Genomic DNA, 14,753 nt, shown 5'->3' with positions numbered 1-14,753 from the left:
GAATCCCTCCAGAGTCAAGTCTGGGCTCACCCTCCTAAAGTGGGTCAAATAGTAGTAGTAAAGCCTCACTTTGAAATCTAAGATGAAGGAAGAGAATGAGAAAGAATTTTCTTGTTATTTATTTATTTTTTTAACCAAATCCAAATGACTTAAGAGAAAGGATTTTTTTTTAATTTTTTTTTTTGTTTGTGTTTTTTTTGGTGAGACGAATTCTCACTGTCGCCCAGGCTGGAGTGCAGTGGCACAATCTCAGCTCACTGCAACCTTCGCTTCCCAGGTTCAAGTAATTATTCTGCCTGAGTTTCTCAAGTAGCTGGAACTACAGGCACGTGCTACCATGTCCAGCTAATTTTTGTATTTTTTAGTAGAGATGAGGTTTCACTATATGTTGGCCAAGCTGGTCTCGATCTCCTGACTTCAAGTGATCCGCCTGCCTTAGCTTCCCAAAGTGCTGGGATTATAAGCGTGAGCCACTGTGCCCAGCCAAAAATTTCTTTTTTAGTTTTTCTGTTTTTGCAAGTTTCTGTAGAATGTTTTTAAATGGTATAAATCCATTTGCTTATTCTTTTTGCATACTTTCTATCTTCCACAAACTGGCCTTTTCATAGACTTTCTCATCATATTTTTCTTCATTGGTATTTCCCATCTCATTTTATTTTTATTTCTCTTATCTTCTCCCAACACTTCCAGGCCCACGGGACCTTTCTTCCTAGAAAAAGTTAGCTTGAGAAAATAAGTTTAAAGTTTAAGCCCCAAATGCAAGTACTCAATAAATGTAAAACTAAACCTTGAATGGGCAACCACTGTAAAAGGGCATAAGCAGTCCATCTGTCACAGAGGTTGGGGTGGCGTTTTTTTCAGACAGAGTCTCACTCTGTCTCCAGGCTGGAGTGCAGTGGCACAATCTTGGCTCACTGCAACCTCCGCCTCCTGGGTTCAAGTGATTCTCCTTCCTCAGCCTCCCGAGTAGCTGGGATTACAGCCACATATGCCACCACAACCAGCTAATTTTTGTATTTTTAGTAGAGATTGGGTTTCACCATGTTGGCCAGGATGGTCTCAATCTCCTTACCTCGCAATCCACCCATTTTAGCCTCCCAAAGTGCTGGGATTACAGATGTGAGTCACCAGGCCCAGCCAGCTCCTGGTCTTTTCAATATCCATTACAAAGTTCCCTTTCTTTGTCTTTTCTGCCTGTCTCCAAGTCACCAAACAATCCCAGCAAATTGTTGATTCCCTGTGCTCAAGGGATAGCTCAGTATGGCAACACAAAAAGCCACCCAAGAATCCCTACCCACTCATTACTTCTAGGTTTCTCCCCACCACTGAACAGGGGAGGGGCAAGTGCTAACCACTGGAGAAGAAACGAGGTTTAGATAAGTAGAATATGGAGTAACAGGGCTTCATTGATTGTCTGAGTGATTGCCTCAAACCAAAACTGATCAATTCAGAATAGTTGCCATAATATAAACAGATATAATCATTCTTAGATATATTTTGTGGGGAGGTATTTACATGTGCCCACATACGTATGTGTGTGTGTCTATGAGAAAGAGAGAGATGAGCATGGTGGCTCACACCTGTAATCCCAGCACTTTGGGAGGCTGAGGTGGGTAGATCACGAAATCAAGAGATCAAGACCATTTTGGCCAACATGGTGAAACCCCATCTCTACTAAAAATACAAAAATTAGCTGGGCATGGTGGTGCGCACCTGTAGTCTCGGCTACTTGGGAGGCTGAGGCAGGAGAATCGCTTGAACCTGGGAGGCAGAGGTTGCAGTGAGCTGAGATCGTGCCACTGCACCCCACCCTGGCGACACAGATAGACTCTGTCTCAAAAAAAAACGAGAGAGAGAGAGATGAGAGGGGTGAGGGGAGGGAGCCTGAAGTCTCTCACTATTTCCTCTAAATTACTTCTAAATTCAGCTGGCACAAACGAAAGGTAAGAATTGGGAAATAGGAAGAGTGAGGAGATAGAAATGGGATTGCTGCGGCAGACTAATTTTCAGGGGAGTTGGTTTTACCCCATAAAGCCAGCAGATCTGTCCACCTTCTACCTGTTCACCATACTATATGTAGAACTCATTAAACTTCAGGTGATAACAAAATAAAAAATAGAAAGCAATGGAAGAAAGAACATGTACTCAAAACTAGCTGAGATCAGAAATAAGATATCTTAAAAAGGTAGTATGCAAAGTCGTGTTAAGATGAAGAAATTTATAGAACCAACAGTTTTGACTTTCTGTAGTGGGAAAATATAAAACTTTGCACCTACTCTGTATGATTTACCTGAGGCATTTCCAAGCCCAGATCCTGTGAATCAGATTCCAAACTTCTTTTTTTTCTCGTTTGTAAATTCCTTTCCAGCTTTCCTTTTAATTTCAAGACCAAAGACGATTTTCACAATAAACAGCAGGTTTCCCCAGAGTGCTTCCAATTCAACTGCTTAGATCACCACTTTTATTTTTTAGTAACTCTGTGCGATGTGGTCTGTCAAACAATACAAAGTGACTTCACTGAGTTCCATTAAAAACAAGTTGACTTTTCAAAAAACAGGCTGACTTTTCAAAAACAATATTAACAGAGAATACTGTGCTTTAAATGAGTAAGTCTTACGGTTGAGTTATCAAGGATTTGGTCACATCTCAGTATTGACTATTCTACAATTTACCATTCCTCCTCTTGTATTTTTCTAAAATAGAATTGGTAAATAACAAATTGGCAACACTAAAAAAACCCACAAAATTATCATAGGCTCATTTTTTCTGTGATCTGAAAGATGTAATATGCTGACTTTTAAAGTCAAATTCTCATTCACTTTATGTTCTTTATGAGAAAACATATCTCAAAATTTAATTCCATCTACTGTATAATCATTACTGCTAAATTAATCTACATTTTATGTCTCTCATAAGTTAACAGGAAGAGTAATGAATATATAATAGCAATGGAACTTAACATATTATCTACATTAAATAAAATCATACTTGTAATGGTATATCCCAACATTATTCTTTCAGTTATAAGTAAAAGCTGTCATTGAAGAAAGAATTATTCTAGCAAGTTTTCAATAGGAGTATGTTTGAGGGAAAATGGGCCAAGGACTACTTTGCAGAATGGTTTCAAGGGTTAAGTTAAACAATGACTACCAAATCATCTGGCACAGAATGATTTTGACAGAGTAGAGGCTTAAATGTTAATGTTTTCTCCCTTCCCTGTGAAGACCTTAATCAGGAGGAACTAAACAGTTATACTTGCTTCATCTTCTTGTCCTAGATCAGTGGGTCTCAAAAGTGCGATCCAAGGACCAGCAGTACCAACTACAGCATCAAACTAAACATTTGTTCAAAATGCAAAATCAAAACAGAACCTCTAGAAGTGGGTACCGACAATGTTTTTTAATAAGCTCTCCAGGTGATTCTGGTCCTCTCCAAAGTTTTGAGAACCACTGTCCTATCTTTGATCTAATTCAGTCTAAATGCAGTGTCACTTCTTACATTGAAGAGTCAATTTACACTGAATTTGCCTTCTGAAGTCAGCACATTGTCTGGGCTTGCATGGTACATTATATTAATTCTTTCTTTTTTTTTTTTTGAGATAGAGTCTTGCTCTGTCACCCAGGCTGGAATGTAGTGGCCCAGTTTGGCTCACTGCAACCTCCACCTCCAGAGTTCAAGTAATTCTCCTACCTCAGCCTCCCGAGTAGCTGAGATCATACAGGCATGCAACACTATGCCCAGCTAATTTTTGTATGTTTAGTAGAGACGGAGGTTTCACCATGTTGGCCAGGCTGGTCTCAAACTCCTGACCTCAAATGATCTGCCTGCCTCAGCCTTCCAAAGTGCTGGGATTACAGGAGATCACATTAATTTCAAAGAGCTCAATTAAGAGATAGTGTCAACAAGGGACTCAATAATTGTTCTACTTAATTAGATTAATAAACTGACTACAATTTGTATTTCCTGGATATTTGCTGCTCTCTCTCCTCCAGTGAGCTGTCATTCTCAGCTCACTGGTCTAACGTAGGAAACAATGTGAAGTGCCCAGCCTGGGCCTAGAAACAGAGTTAACTATGCTTTTCAATTCAGTGCTACAGTGTAACTAGATTGTTCCCTGTTCCTGCCAAAGGCCAGTTCTTGTTCAGTTTCTCCTTACATGATCTCATGCTGTCGTCCTACAACTGGTATATAGTCATAGTCATTGCCCTAATTATCTCCCCTGATTCCTATGAGAAGAAAGATCAGTTACCTTTTCTAGATCTATGACTTAGGCCCCCCAAAAGGCATCCAATTAAAGTCATGTGTTCAAATAAAGTGGACCAGTATAATTTTGGTGTAAAACCTGGATCTGGAAGAAAAGTTTGATGTCCTTCAAAATCTGAAAACTTAACGTTACTAGATAGGGTTGGCCGGGCACAGTGGCTCACAGCTATAACCCCAGCACTTTGGGAGGCTGAGGCAGGTGGATCACTTATTAGCCAGGCATGGTGGCACGCGCCTGTAGTCTCAGCTATTTGGGAGGCTGAGGCACAAGAATCGCTTGAACCCAGGAGGCAGAGGTTGCAGTGAGCCAGTATAGTGCCCCTGCATTCCAGCCTGGATGACGGAGAGTGAAACTGTCTCAAAAAAATTAAAATATTTTTAAAAGTAAAAAAAAAAAAATAGGATTGAAGACTCAGGAAGAGATTGAGTTCTGTTCAACATATAATTATTGGCATCTAGTAAAGATACTATCTACCAGCATCTTGGTTTCTCAGGGAAACGGTGGACAAAAAAGGGCTAAATTCTAGTCACAGCTCTCACCACCTGCAAAGTATACAACACTAGGTAAGGTCATCTTTCTAAGCCTAATTTTTCTGATCTTAAGGGAAAAAGCAATACTCTTTCCTGGCCATTTAATTATCTAAGCCATAAAACTTCAATACAAATATATGTATTTATTTAACATCAAAACAAACTTCAGTAAATGCAGTTAGCAAAAAGAGCAATTGTTTAGGAGACCTGGGTTCCAGGTTTGATCCCATAATTGAAACAGCCATATGAATTAGAGCACATTTGTTAAGTTTATGCCTTAGCTCCCAGATCAGAGAATACTTATACTCTCCTAACTATGTAATAGAAATGTTATGAGAATGAATGAGATAGTACACTAAGATGTAGTAATAAAATTAATTTGGAAAGGTGATTATAATAGGTATATTGTGCCAATGCTTTGTTTTTTTGTTTTTTTCATTATTTGTCCCACAGCTAGTCTAGCTCAGAAGCTCAACACCTGTGGTAACTGTTAGCACTAGCGCTAAATGTTTTCAAGGCACTGATTCCCAGAGAGATCTACCAAGTAATAGGTTGAGCTCTTTCACCTAGTTGTTTCTCCTAGTCTTGCAAGTGGCAGCAAACAGGACAGGGAAAGGACCAATTCTACTCTAAGCCGTGGAACTCCTTTTCAGTGATAAACTCTCCCAGTCTCTAAAACTAATGAGACAACTTCACAACAAACTATCTTCATCCCCAACATTTTGCACCCATCTTCTAGAAATGCTTAGCTTAGTACTCTTCCAAAACATTAATGCGACACAACCATAAAGAACGAAATTGCCCACCCAAAAGTAAAAGAAGAAAAAAAATTTCCATAGAAATTACCATTACATAGCATCTTCCATGATACACTACTCAAAAACTACATCCTGTACCAGCAAATCATATGCAAAGGGCACATTAATATTTAGAAAGCAGAATAATAACAATGAAGAGGAAGGTGTAACAACTTGCTTTTCAGAATGCCTTTACACTTCTTTGCACTCAAGAATATCTATATTTTACTTGAAGCTTTGATATTAAAATACAACAAAAGCGATGCTCTAGTAGCCTGGCACCATGGTGTATGCCTGTAGTCCCAGCTACTTAAGAGGCTGAGGCAGGAAGATTGCTTGAGCCCAGGAGTTCGAGTCCAGCTTGGGCAAAACGGCAAGACCCTGTCTTTATTTTTTAAAATAAAAATATATAGAAAATTAGATTTAAAAAGCAGTCATCTAATTTCCCAAAGTGTGAACCAAGGAATATTTGTTCCAAAGAATATTCAATGGTTACTCAACAAACGAGTCGTGAGGTTTGAAAAACACATTAAACAAAGCTGTATACTGCCTTCACTACAGGACTTCTTGGAAATACTGTTAATGTGTTTTATAAATCATCAGAAGGTGAGTATACCAGATACCATTTCCTAAATTTATTTGATCATTAAATCTTCCGCCTTGCCCTGAAGCCTACTTCAAGATTTGTATTTCTTCCAGAGAAGTTGTGGGGAAAAGGGAAAGGCTAAATTCCTCTAGTTGTTACCTTCTTTGATTCACAGCACTGGTTCACCAGTTCCTGATACAATTTTTGTTTTTTGTTTTTTTTGAGATGGAGTTTTACTCTTGTCACCCAGGCTGGAGTGCCATGGCATGATCTTGGCTCACTGCAACCTCTGCCTCCCAGGTTCAAGTGATTCTCCTGCCTCAGCCTCCCAAGTAACTGGGATTACAGGCATGCACCACCACACTAAGCTAATTTTTGTATTTTTAGTAGAGAAGAGGTTTCATCATGTTGGCTAGGCTGGTCTCGAACTCCTGACCTCAGGTTATCCACCCACCTCAGCTTCCCAAAGTGCTGGGATTACAGGAGTGAGCCACCACGCCCTACCCCCAATACAATTTTTATGAGTTTTTCAAGGGAGGACTGTGGTACATTAGAAATATTATTTATCAATAGATTTCCTGTACCTGAGCTCATTCAAAAATAAACAACAGAAGCTGTTAGGCAGAGAAAGATACTCCTTTAACAGAACCAGATCCTAGATGGCTAAAGCAATGAGGAGGAACACATGATTTTTTGGCTGCGATGGTACCACCTGAAGATAGCCATAGCTTCAAGTTCTTATACAGCCTCCTTCTGCTAGGTCTTACCCTGGGTTTTTTGGTTTTGTTTCTGTTTTGTTTTGTTTTGTTTTCTCTGCTTGAACATATATTGAGGCTTACTATGCATGTTACACAAGATAAAAGATAAAGTAAGATAATAGGTACAATCTTCTTCCAAAAAGCTCATCCCTAGAACTGCCGAAATAAGTAACAAAAACTTTAAAAGTCAAACCCAAGAGTTGACTGGTGTGTCCTGGCAGCTTACATATATTCAAGAGCTCCTAAATTATGCTCTTTCTGAATCTAAGAGTTTCAGCTAATCCCTGAGTCCACATATAAAGAAAAAGTTCACATCAAGAAATAAATAAACCTCTTTTAAATGTGAGTATTCTATGAATAAGCAGATGCTATTTATGATGGCCAGAATCCCTGCAGCTCCCCTTTTATATGAAACTGACTTAGGCCATTGGCCCCTTTTAGCAACTTAAGGAAACTGGTTCCTCACAACAGTAAGTAGCTCTTCTGAGTCATCTAACATTCATCAGAGCAAATGTTAAAACATTTCTGACACATCAATTAGGATGGGTATTATCCAAAAAAATGGAAAACAACAAGTATTGGCAAGGATATAGAGAAATCAGAGCCCTCACGCATTGCTGGTAGGACTGTAAAATGGTGCAGCTGGTGCGGGAAATGGTTTGTTATTTCTCCAAAAAGTGAAATTCAATTACCATATAACCTAGCAATTCCAATCCTAGGTATATACCTAAAAGAGTTGAAAGCAGGGCCCCAAATAGGTATGTGTGCACCCACGTCCGTGGCAGCATTACGCACAAAAGCCAAAAGGTAAAAACAACGCAAGTGTCCACAAAAAGATGAATGGATCAACAAAATACAACAGAATATTATTCAGCCATAAAAAAGGAATGAAATTCTGACACATACTATAATAAGAATGAACCTTAAAAACATTATGGTAAGTAAAATACATAGACACAAAAGGACAAATACTGTATGGTTAGGCTTATATGAGGTGTTTAGAATAGAGAAAGAGAGTAGAATAGAGGTCACTAAGGGCTGGGATAGTTATTATTTAATGAGTACATCGTTTCTGTTTGGGATGATAAAAGTGTTCTGGAGGCCGGGTGTGGTGGCTCACAACTGTAATCTCAGCACTTTGGGAGGCCGAAGCAGGTGGATTGCTTGAGGTCAGGAGTTCAAGAACAGCCTGGCCAACATGGTGAAACCCTGTCACTACTAAAAATACAAAAATTAGCTGTGCATGGTGGCTCACACCTGTAGTCCCAGCTACTTGGGAGACTGAGGCAGGAGAATCCGTTTGAATTCAGGAGACAGAGGTTGCGATGAGCCAAGATTGTGCCACTGCACTCCAGCCTGGGCAACAGAGTGAGACTCGGTCTCTAAAAAAAGTGTTCTGGAATAGACAGTGGTGATGATTACATCATACTATCAATGTACTTAATGCCATAAAATTGTACAGCTAAAAATGGTTAAAATAGTAAATTTTATGTACCTTTTACCATAACAATTTTAAGTTTTTTAGGTAAGAAATGCCAATATAGGCCAGGAGAAGTGACCTATGCCTGTAATCCTAGTACTTTGGGAGGCTGAGGCAGGCGGATCACTTGAGGTCACAAGTTCAAGACCAGCCTGGCTAACATGGTGAAACCCCGTCTCTACTGAAAATACAAAAAATTTGCCAGGCATTGTGGCAGGTGCCTATAATCCCAGTTACTTGGGAGGCTGAGGCAGGAGAATCGCCTGAACCTGGGAGGCAGAGGCTGCAGTGAGCCGTGACCATGCCACTGCACTCCAGCCTGGGCTACAGAGTGAGACTCCCATCTCCCCCGCCACCAAAAAAAGAGAAATGCCAATAAATTCATACTGCTGTATAGTTAATGTACTATGGTCTACTTTGATCTTTCCTAACCTTTGCTGGTTCATGCTCATTTCTTTCATGTAATCAGAGGTCTTGGTCCTCTCTCTGTTGTCTTTGAACTGTACCAGATCCACAATTCTAAGAGGCAGAAACTGTTCTAAATCCTAATTTTTTTTTTGAGACAAAGTCTCACTCTGTCCACCCCCTCCCCCCAAGGCTGGAATGCAGTGGTGCAATCTCAGCTCACTGCGACCTCCACCTCCCGGATTCAAGCAATTGTGCCTCAGCCTCCTGAGAGCTGGGATTACAGGTGTGCACCACCACACTCAGCTAATTTTTTGCATTTTTAATACCAGTTTTCACCATGTTGGCCAGGCTGGGGTCAAATTCCTGATCTCAGGTGATATGCCCTCCTTGGCCTCCTAAAGTGTTAGGATTACAGGTGTGAACCACTGTGCTTGGCCATGATCCCTAATTTAAATAAATCATTTCTCGGCTGGGCATGGTGGCTCATGCCTGTAATCCAAGCACTTTGGAGGCAAGGCGGGCAGATCACCTGAGGTTGGGAGTTCAAGACCAGCCTGACCAACATGGTGAAACCCTGTCTTTAAAAAATAAATAAATAAATAAATAAATAATTTCTCCTAAGACTTAATCCTCAGTAAAGTTGAAAGAAGAAGAAAGGAGGACAAGCAAGGAAGGTGCTATGGTTTGAATGTCCCCACCAAAACATGTTTGAAATTTAACTGCCATCCTAAGAGATAGGTATCAATGACATTATCACTGGTTACAGGAATAGGTTCTTGATAGAAAAAATAAATTCAACTCAACTTTCTCTGTCTCATGTGCACTCACCCTTCGCCTTTTACTATGGGATGACCCTCAACAGACGCCAGTGTCATGTTCTTGTACTTTCCAATCTTCAGAATTGTGAGCCAAACTAATCTCTTTTTTTTTTTTACTTTTTACTTAACTACATTTTTTTGTAGAGACAGGGTCTTATTATGCTGCCCGGGTTGGACTCGAACTCATGGGCTCAAGTGATCCTCCTGCCTCAGCCTCCCAAAATGCTGAGATTTGAGGCATAAGCCATGATGCCCAGTGATAAATCTCTGGGGTTTTTTTTTTACTTCTTTTTTTTTCTTTTTTTCTTTTTTTTAAAGACAGGGTTTCACCATGTTGGTCAGGCTGTTCTTGGAACTCCCGACCTCAGGTGATCCGCCCACCTTGGCCTCCAAAGTGCTTGGATTACAGGCGTGAGCCACCAGGCCCGGCCGATAAATCTCTTTTCCTTAAAATTATCCATTATCCAATATGTGGTTATAGCAGCAGAAAACAGACTAAGACCGGAGGTAAAGGAAAGGAGGCAGGGAAGTAGGCAGGAGGGCAGGAAAGAAAGCAGGAAAGGGAAAGGAAGGAAGGCAGGGGAAGAGAAGGGTATGGACGAGGAGGTAGGAAAAGAAGGAAAGTGAAGAAGGGAGGCAAGGAGACAAGAAAACAGGGAGGCAGGAAGGGAAGGCGAACTTGGTGATTTAAAAGGTTATACAATGTGTACACCCCACGTGACTCCCTTGTTTGGCTAGAAAGACAACTCATCAGACTGCCCAGGCTCTTTAGCAAACTAGGACCCATCTGCCTCATATTCTGTCCATCCTGCTATACTTCATCTGTCCTGCTCAATAATTCCCTTTCTTTCCTTTTGAAAAGTACTCTACACTGCAAGAGTAGAACAAAACAGTCCTTCAGATGCTTACTAAGTCAGGCCACTACCTGTTTTCACGGTACAGTTGATATCAGATATCCCAAAGTCTCCAAAACATTGAAGCAGCAGAGGATGCCTATGCAAGGGACACACTGGGGGAAAAGTGGGGCTCAAGTTCTCCCTTTATTATGTAATATGAATCCTGTAACCAAAACTACAGGTGAATCACTATACTTTACCCTTTGATAGCAGTTCTCTAGACTCCAAAATTTAGAAATAGGCAAGTAAAATTCAAAATAGATAATTACACTTTATGCCACGATTATTAGCAAAACATCCTTATTATTTACTTATTATTTACTTATAATTTATTATTATTCCAAATTCTGCTGCTGCTAGTCTTTAAAGAAGGACGATGTGGGGCCGGGCGCGGTGGCTCATGCCTGTAATCCCAGCACTTTGGGAGGCCAAGGCGGGTGGATCACGAGGTCAAGAGATCGGGACCATCGTGGTCAATATGGTGAAACCCTGTCTCTACTAAAAATACAAAAAATTAGCTAGGCATGGTGGCGCGTGCCTGTAATCCCAGCTACTCAGGAGGCTGAGGCAGGAGAATTGCCTGAACCCTGGAGGCGGAGGTTGCAGTGAGCCGAGATCGCGCCATTGTTGCACTCCAGCCTGGGTAACAAGAGCGAAATTCTGTCTCAAAAAAAAAGAAGAAGGATGGGAAAAGAGAAAAGTAAGGAGGAAGAAGTTGTAACTTTTCCCTCTGATTGGGTGAAAAACGATCATCTTCCTAGCCAAAGCATTACTTACAATAACTTTGTAAGACGTTGTGATCCTTTTGCCATACCACCTTGCAAACTCTGTATACCTGATCAATCCAATAGTCTTTTATTCTCACACTCAGAGTTTTTTAAAAATGGGAGGTAGCCAGGCACAGTGGCTCACGCCTGTAATCCCAATACTTTGGGAGGACGAGGCAGGTAGATCACATGAGGTCAGGAGTTCAAGACCAGTCTGGCCAACATGACGAAACCCCCTCTCTACTAAAAATACAATTAGCCAGGCATGGTGGTGCACACCTGTAATACCAGCTATTTGGGAGGCTGAGGCAGGAGAATCACTTGAACCCGGGAGATGGAGATTGCAGTGAGATGAGTGAGCTGTGATCGTGCCACTGCATTCTAGTCTGGGAGACAGAGAGACACTCTGTCTCAGAAAACAAAAAAAAAATAAATAATAAAAAATTTTTTAAATGAAAAATAAAATATGGGAGGTGAATTAGGTCTGCCACAAAAATATAGTTAAACCACATTTTACTGAGAATCTTAAAAAGCTAAGAGAATATACTAAATCTCAAAAGTGATCTCTCCTTAGAATGCCATGTTACAGGAAGACTAAAGAACTCTCAGTGAGAATTTTGTTCAATTCCTTTCCAAAGGCTTCTATCCAACTTTATTTAATCTTTGGGCTACAGAGACAACATATGGGAGCTTAATCAAAGCCCTTTGGGAACCAATAAGGAAAAAACTATCTTTTCTCATTTTTGTTTTTGAGACTAACAGAATTTCACTCTTGTTGCCTAGGCTGGAGCGCAATGGCATGATCTTGGCTCATTACAACCTCCACCTCCCGGGTTCAAGTTATTCTCCTGCCTCAGCCTCCCAAGTAGCTGAGATTACAGGCCTGTGCCACCACGTCCAACTAATTTTGTATTTTTAGTATAGATGGGGTTTCATCATGTTGGTCACGCTAGTCTCAAACTCCTGAGCTAAGGTAATCTACCCACCTCAGCCTCCCAAAGTGTTGGGATTATGGGCATTAGCCTGGCCAAAAAAAAAAAAAAAAAAGACTATAAAACCATGTATCTGGATTAATCTGAGTTGAATGGGAAGGATTACTTTTTATTTCTGAAAACTATCAACTGCAAGGTATTGGAAGCTTTCTGCAGCCTTGATATCTGTCAATTAAGTTGTTCAGAGCACAAGAATAAGAGTGCAGAATAATTTCAGACAGAACCAGGGGATGCATTTCTAAACCCAGCCAACTTTGGTTACCAATGGGGACAAAATACTCAGTTTATATCTGTGTAGCTGTTTACAGATTAAAGTACATTGCTATATCCTGTCATTTGATAAAACAACTTGGTGAAGTAACAAGTACCAGTATTTTGATAAAATATCTAGGTAAAGTAGTCATAGTGTCAGGATAACCTCTATCCCCCAGTCCCTGTCCAACCCTTTTTACATTAATAAATAAAAAGTACAGCAAGAATAAGAGATTTGTCCAAGGTCATTCAGTAAATAGATACCTCCAAACAAACCTATCCTCACAAAGACTATCTCTACTCTTAGGGCCTCAAAGATCATATCTAAAGGACTCCAAAATCTACATTTTGAACATAAACATGTGCATGCATGAACTCTATTATCTGAGATGAGGATATCTCCATGTTCACATTCCACCACCTCAGATACAACATGCCATCTGCCCATCCAAACATTCCTATCCAAACATTTCTGTCAATAATACTATCACTCTCTGACCTTCAGGGATAGAAGGCTGATTTCGGCCTTGACTCTTTTTTTTTTTTTTTTTTTTTTTGAGATGGAGTTTCGCTCTTGTTACCCAGGTTGGAGTGCAATGGCGCGATCTCGGCTCACCGCAATGGCTGCCTCCTGGGTTCAGGCAATTCTCCTGCCTCAGCCTCCTGAGTAGCTGGGATTACAGGCACGCGTCACCATGCCCAGCTAATTTTTTGTATTTTTAGTAGAGACGGGGTTTCACCATGTTGACCAGGATGGTCTCGATCTCTTGACCTCATGATCCACCCGCCTTGGCCTCCCAAAGTGCTGGGATTACAGGCGTGAGCCACTGCGCCCGGCCTTCAGCCTTGACTCTTTACCTTCTCCCCAACTCACTTAGTTAAACCATATCAATTCTTTTTAACAAAGAAATACAGATCACTTACCTTGTACTGAGCACAAATGCATCTGTTTGACTTTGCCCTTCCCTCTTTCTCAACCCTTACTTGGCCTTCATCATCTTATATTTACCATTCTAATATTTACTCTATAGTCTTCCTGTCTCTCTCTTCCTCTCCCTCTCTTGAGTTCTTATCTCCCATTTTAAAATTATTCTCATGCTAAGGCCGGGCATGGTGGCTCATGCCTATAATCCCAGCACTTTGGGAGGCCGAGGCGGGTGGATCACGAGGTCAAGAGATCGAGACCATCCTGGTCAACATGGTGAAATCCCAACTCTACTAAAAATACAAAAATTAGCTGGGCGTGGTGGCACACGCCTGTAGTCCTAGCTACTCAGGAGGCTGAGGCAGGAGAATTGCTTGAACCTAGGAGGCAGAGGTTGAGGTGAGCCGAGATCGCGCCACTGTACTCCAGCCTGGGTAACAAGAGCAAAACTTCGTCTCAAAAATAAAAAAAAATTATTCTCATGCTAATAATCTTAGCACTTTGGGAAGCCGAGGTAGGAGGATTGAGGCCAAGAGTTTGAGACCAGTCTTGGAAACACTGTGAGACCCTGTCTCTACAAAAAAAAATGTGAAAATTAGCCAGGCACGGTGGCACATGCCTGTTGTCCCAGCTACTGGGGAAGCTAAGGCAGGAGAACTGCTTGAGCACAGGAGTTCAAGACTGTTGTGAACTATGATTGTGCCACTCCACTCCAGCCTGGGTGACAGAGTAAGACTCTGTCTCTTAAAAAAGAAAAAAATTAAAATTATTAAAAATTAAAATTATTAAAATAAATTTTTTGAGACAGGGTCTTGCTCACCCATACTGGAGTGCAGTGGCACAATCTCAACTCACTGCAACTTCTGCCTTCCAGGCTCAAGTGGCCCTCCCACTTCAGCCTCCCAAGTAGCTGGAATGTGCCAGCACACCTGGATAATTATTGCATTTTTTTTGTAGAGAGGATTTCACCATGTTGCCCAAGCTGGTTTCGAACCCCTGAGTTCGAGCATTCACCTGCCTTGGCTTCCCAAAGTACTGGGATTACAGGAATAAGCCACCACACTCAGCCTAAAATGATGATTAATATAAAATTATTCTTTCCAACCTACCGCACATCATATTAGCATTGTGCTCCAAAGTCATCAGCAACTTCCATACGTTTCTTGGATAATGTCCAAACTACTCAGATATTACGCTAGACACAAGTGGCTCACACCCACAATCCCAGCACTTTGGGAGGCTGAGGCAGGAGGATCATTTGAGCCCAGGAGTTTGAGAGC

General features: G+C 41.0%; 1 protein-coding gene across 2 annotated transcripts in view; it reads right to left on the bottom strand.

Annotated features, from left to right (window-relative positions):
• Positions 1–14,753, bottom strand: part of CREBRF (CREB3 regulatory factor) — an 81,301-nt gene that overhangs the window by 52,715 nt on the left and 13,833 nt on the right. The window contains exon 2 of one of the 2 annotated variants that reach the window (XM_012461154.2): positions 2,291–2,491. In XM_012461154.2, the coding sequence (XP_012316577.1) occupies positions 2,291–2,299 (9 nt within the window). In that variant the 5' untranslated portion in view covers positions 2,300–2,491. Of the gene's footprint in view, positions 1–2,276; positions 2,492–14,753 lie in introns of both variants that reach the window. The other variant, XM_012461156.3, reaches the window with a different exon arrangement.

This window comes from Aotus nancymaae, unplaced genomic scaffold (assembly GCF_030222135.1).
Source record: "Aotus nancymaae isolate 86718 unplaced genomic scaffold, 86718_ANA_hifiasm-v0.15.2.pri h1tg000015l_1, whole genome shotgun sequence".
NCBI classification, from domain to species: Eukaryota; Metazoa; Chordata; class Mammalia; order Primates; family Aotidae; genus Aotus; species Aotus nancymaae.
Note: the sequence above shows the minus strand (reverse complement) of the source record. Positions and strands in the feature narration are given on the sequence as shown.